Genomic DNA, 2,690 nt, shown 5'->3' with positions numbered 1-2,690 from the left:
TAAGATTTTTAAAGACTCAAAATTTTCACTAAGTTTTTCTTTTTCCTTTTTTTTTTTTTTTTTTTTGAGACAGAGTCTCACTATGTTGCTCTTGGTAGAGTGTAATGGTGTCACAGCTCACAGCAACATCAAACTGTTGGGCTTAAGCGATTCTCTTGCCTCAGCCTCCCAAGTAGCTGGGACTACAGGGGCTTGGAACGTCGCCTTGGTTATTTTGTGGTTGTTGTTGTCATTGTTGTTTTAGCAGGCTCGGGCCGGGTTGGAACCCGCCAGCCCCCTGTGTATGTGGCCGGCACCCTAACCAAGGAGCTACGGGTGCCAAGCCTGTCCACTGTCTTTTTAACTTTCTCTTAACAAACCAATCCCTTCTCTTTTTGTTAGGCTGTGCGACCACAGTGCTGGTGACAGGGGCAGGAATTGGCGAGATGGTCCTGCAGATGCTGGTCGGCTCGGTATGTGGGGATCTCTCAGGGAGGGGGGAGCACTGCTCTGAGCAGGCGGGAAGACCCAGCCAGCTACCTTCTGCACCCCAACCGTCTCTTTCCTGAGTCTTCTGTAGAGCAAGCAGGGCCCCTGGGCTGGTGTTACCTGTTTCCGTTTTCAAACCAGCCATGAAAGCTGAGCCTCCAAATGTGGGATCTGGAGACGTGAACGGATGCGTGGAAAAGTCCAAAGCAAACACAAGCCACATCTGGGAGCCAGGCCAGAGGGGGCCCGTGGGAATGCTGTGTAGCTCTCAGAGCCTGAGATGGGTTAAAGCTACAGAGTTCTTTTTCCATCCCTTCTCTGCCCACTCCCTATCCCACCTCTCCCAGCTGCCCTGCGGGGGGCCAGCTTCCTGCCCTGACCAAGGGCCACGTCTCCTAGTTCTCTTCAAACACACTCATGTTTCATTTGTCCACCAGAGGAAAAATACACTAACACCTACTTTTTATTAAAAACTATAATGTAGACTATTATTCTCCCTTTTACAACAGAGGACGCTGAAACTCACGTGAATTTAGCAACTTGCCTGAGGTCACTCCCACTTTTAGCAACTGGTGGAGATGACATCACACCCAGGTCTTTCTATCTCCAGAATCCCCCTCCGCATTACGATGTCTTCTCTTTTTTTACCCTGCTGGATGGGGAGGAAGAGCTCCATCTTAGGACACCCTCCACCCTGAAATGATGTCATGTCTGGGACTAGCTTCAGTGTAACCTAGTGCAAAGAAGCAGAAAGCTACAGATGAATTGCTGCTAATTGCTAAAGCTGAGTGATGGGTCTGTGGGAGTTCCATGTACTACTCTGACATGTGGTTTACATTTTCATAATAAAAGGTTATAAAAATTATCCCCTGCAAAGTTCTGGTTAGGTTTTATGGATACAGGAACACCTACTAGGACTTAAGTTTCAATGCTGATATAGAGATTTTCAGACGGTTCCAGAACAGAGCCGAGACTGCAGGAGGTTACCAGATCCAACTTCTGCCCTAATGAGAGCGGGACTTTACTCCCTCCAGACACATAACCTTGAAACAAAGCCAAGACATTCCTCCTCCCCAGGTTTCTGTCCCTTGGTGTGATGGGCCTCAACTTGACTAAAAAACCTGCCAAGGAGCCCAGAAAGCTGCTTCCCACAGTACATCTTCCAGTGAAGGTTTAATGGCCCCATCTCTGTGTTTTCCCCTTTGGCAGATATTCCAGGCTCAGGGCAGCTATAGTTTCCTGGTCTGTGGCGTGATCTTTGGCTGCTTGGCTTTTACCTTCTATATCTTGCTCCTGTTTTTCCACAGGATGCACCCTGGACTCCCATCAGGTAAGGAAAGAATCCATTTCTACACAAGAGGAGGAAAACAGAGCAGGGGGAGGATGGGGGAGATTCTATGGATCTTAACATGCCAGAAATGCTGTTCTGTTCCAAGTAAAATGCAAGGAAATGTTTATTTTTCTACAGCTTCCTTTGCCCGTCTTCCTGCTTTCCCTATGATTGTCGGTACTGGGTTTTTAGAGCAGTTGGGAGCCGGGTAGGCTGATTCCTGGTTCCTCTATGAGCAGAGGGGGCATGGACTACGACCTTGGCTTCTAGCATCCCACCAAATTATGGAACCACGGGCCAAGAGTCCCTTCCCACCCCGTTCGGGGCACCGAAAGGCAGAGCCTGACTCCTTGGCTGGAACCGCGCCCAGCAGCTGAACTAGCTGTCTCTTTGCAGTTCAGGATTTTGATTCCAGTCCAAACCTCTTTTTTTAAAAAGAAGTCCTTCGAGCCAAGTGTCAAAGAAGGTTCCTTTAGGGCAGAGACATCTCCTAAGAATAGTCTTCTTCCTTGAGACCCCAGGCAGGGGGAGTCCCAAAACTATTTTCATAGCTCTGAGCCCTCACCCGCCCTACCGCCCAGAGCTTCTAAAAGTGCCCAGTGTATTGACTGGGTGCAGAGCCGGTTCTTACGAGAAGGTGCCTAGTCAGAGCCTTCACCCTCTCCAGAGAAAGCAAAATAATCACAAAAAGACTAAAGGCACAGGCATCCTTCATCTTCTCTCTCATTGGGTGGACTCATCTACCCTCTAAACACTCAGGGTAAAAGCCCAGAAGAGCAGGAGGTCCCCCAAACAGCATTAACTATAGGCTTATTTCAGAGATGGTCATACTGCTTCTTGTACAGCCTGGCACTCAGTGCAGAGTTTCATTTAAGACCCACATTCACACTCT

General features: G+C 48.7%; 1 protein-coding gene across 2 annotated transcripts in view; it reads left to right on the top strand.

Moving 5' to 3' along the window:
- Window positions 1-2,690, top strand: part of MFSD4A (major facilitator superfamily domain containing 4A) — a 33,930-nt gene that overhangs the window by 30,107 nt on the left and 1,133 nt on the right. For both annotated transcript variants that reach the window (XM_003792228.3, XM_003792226.3), the window contains 2 exons: window positions 382-452; window positions 1,678-1,798. In XM_003792228.3, the coding sequence (XP_003792276.1) occupies window positions 382-452; window positions 1,678-1,798 (192 nt within the window). The remainder of the gene's footprint in view (window positions 1-381; window positions 453-1,677; window positions 1,799-2,690) is intronic.

Source organism: Otolemur garnettii, unplaced genomic scaffold (assembly GCF_000181295.1).
Source record: "Otolemur garnettii isolate 467f Iridium unplaced genomic scaffold, OtoGar3 scaffold00055, whole genome shotgun sequence".
NCBI lineage: Eukaryota > Metazoa > Chordata > Mammalia > Primates > Galagidae > Otolemur > Otolemur garnettii.
Note: the sequence above shows the minus strand (reverse complement) of the source record. Positions and strands in the feature narration are given on the sequence as shown.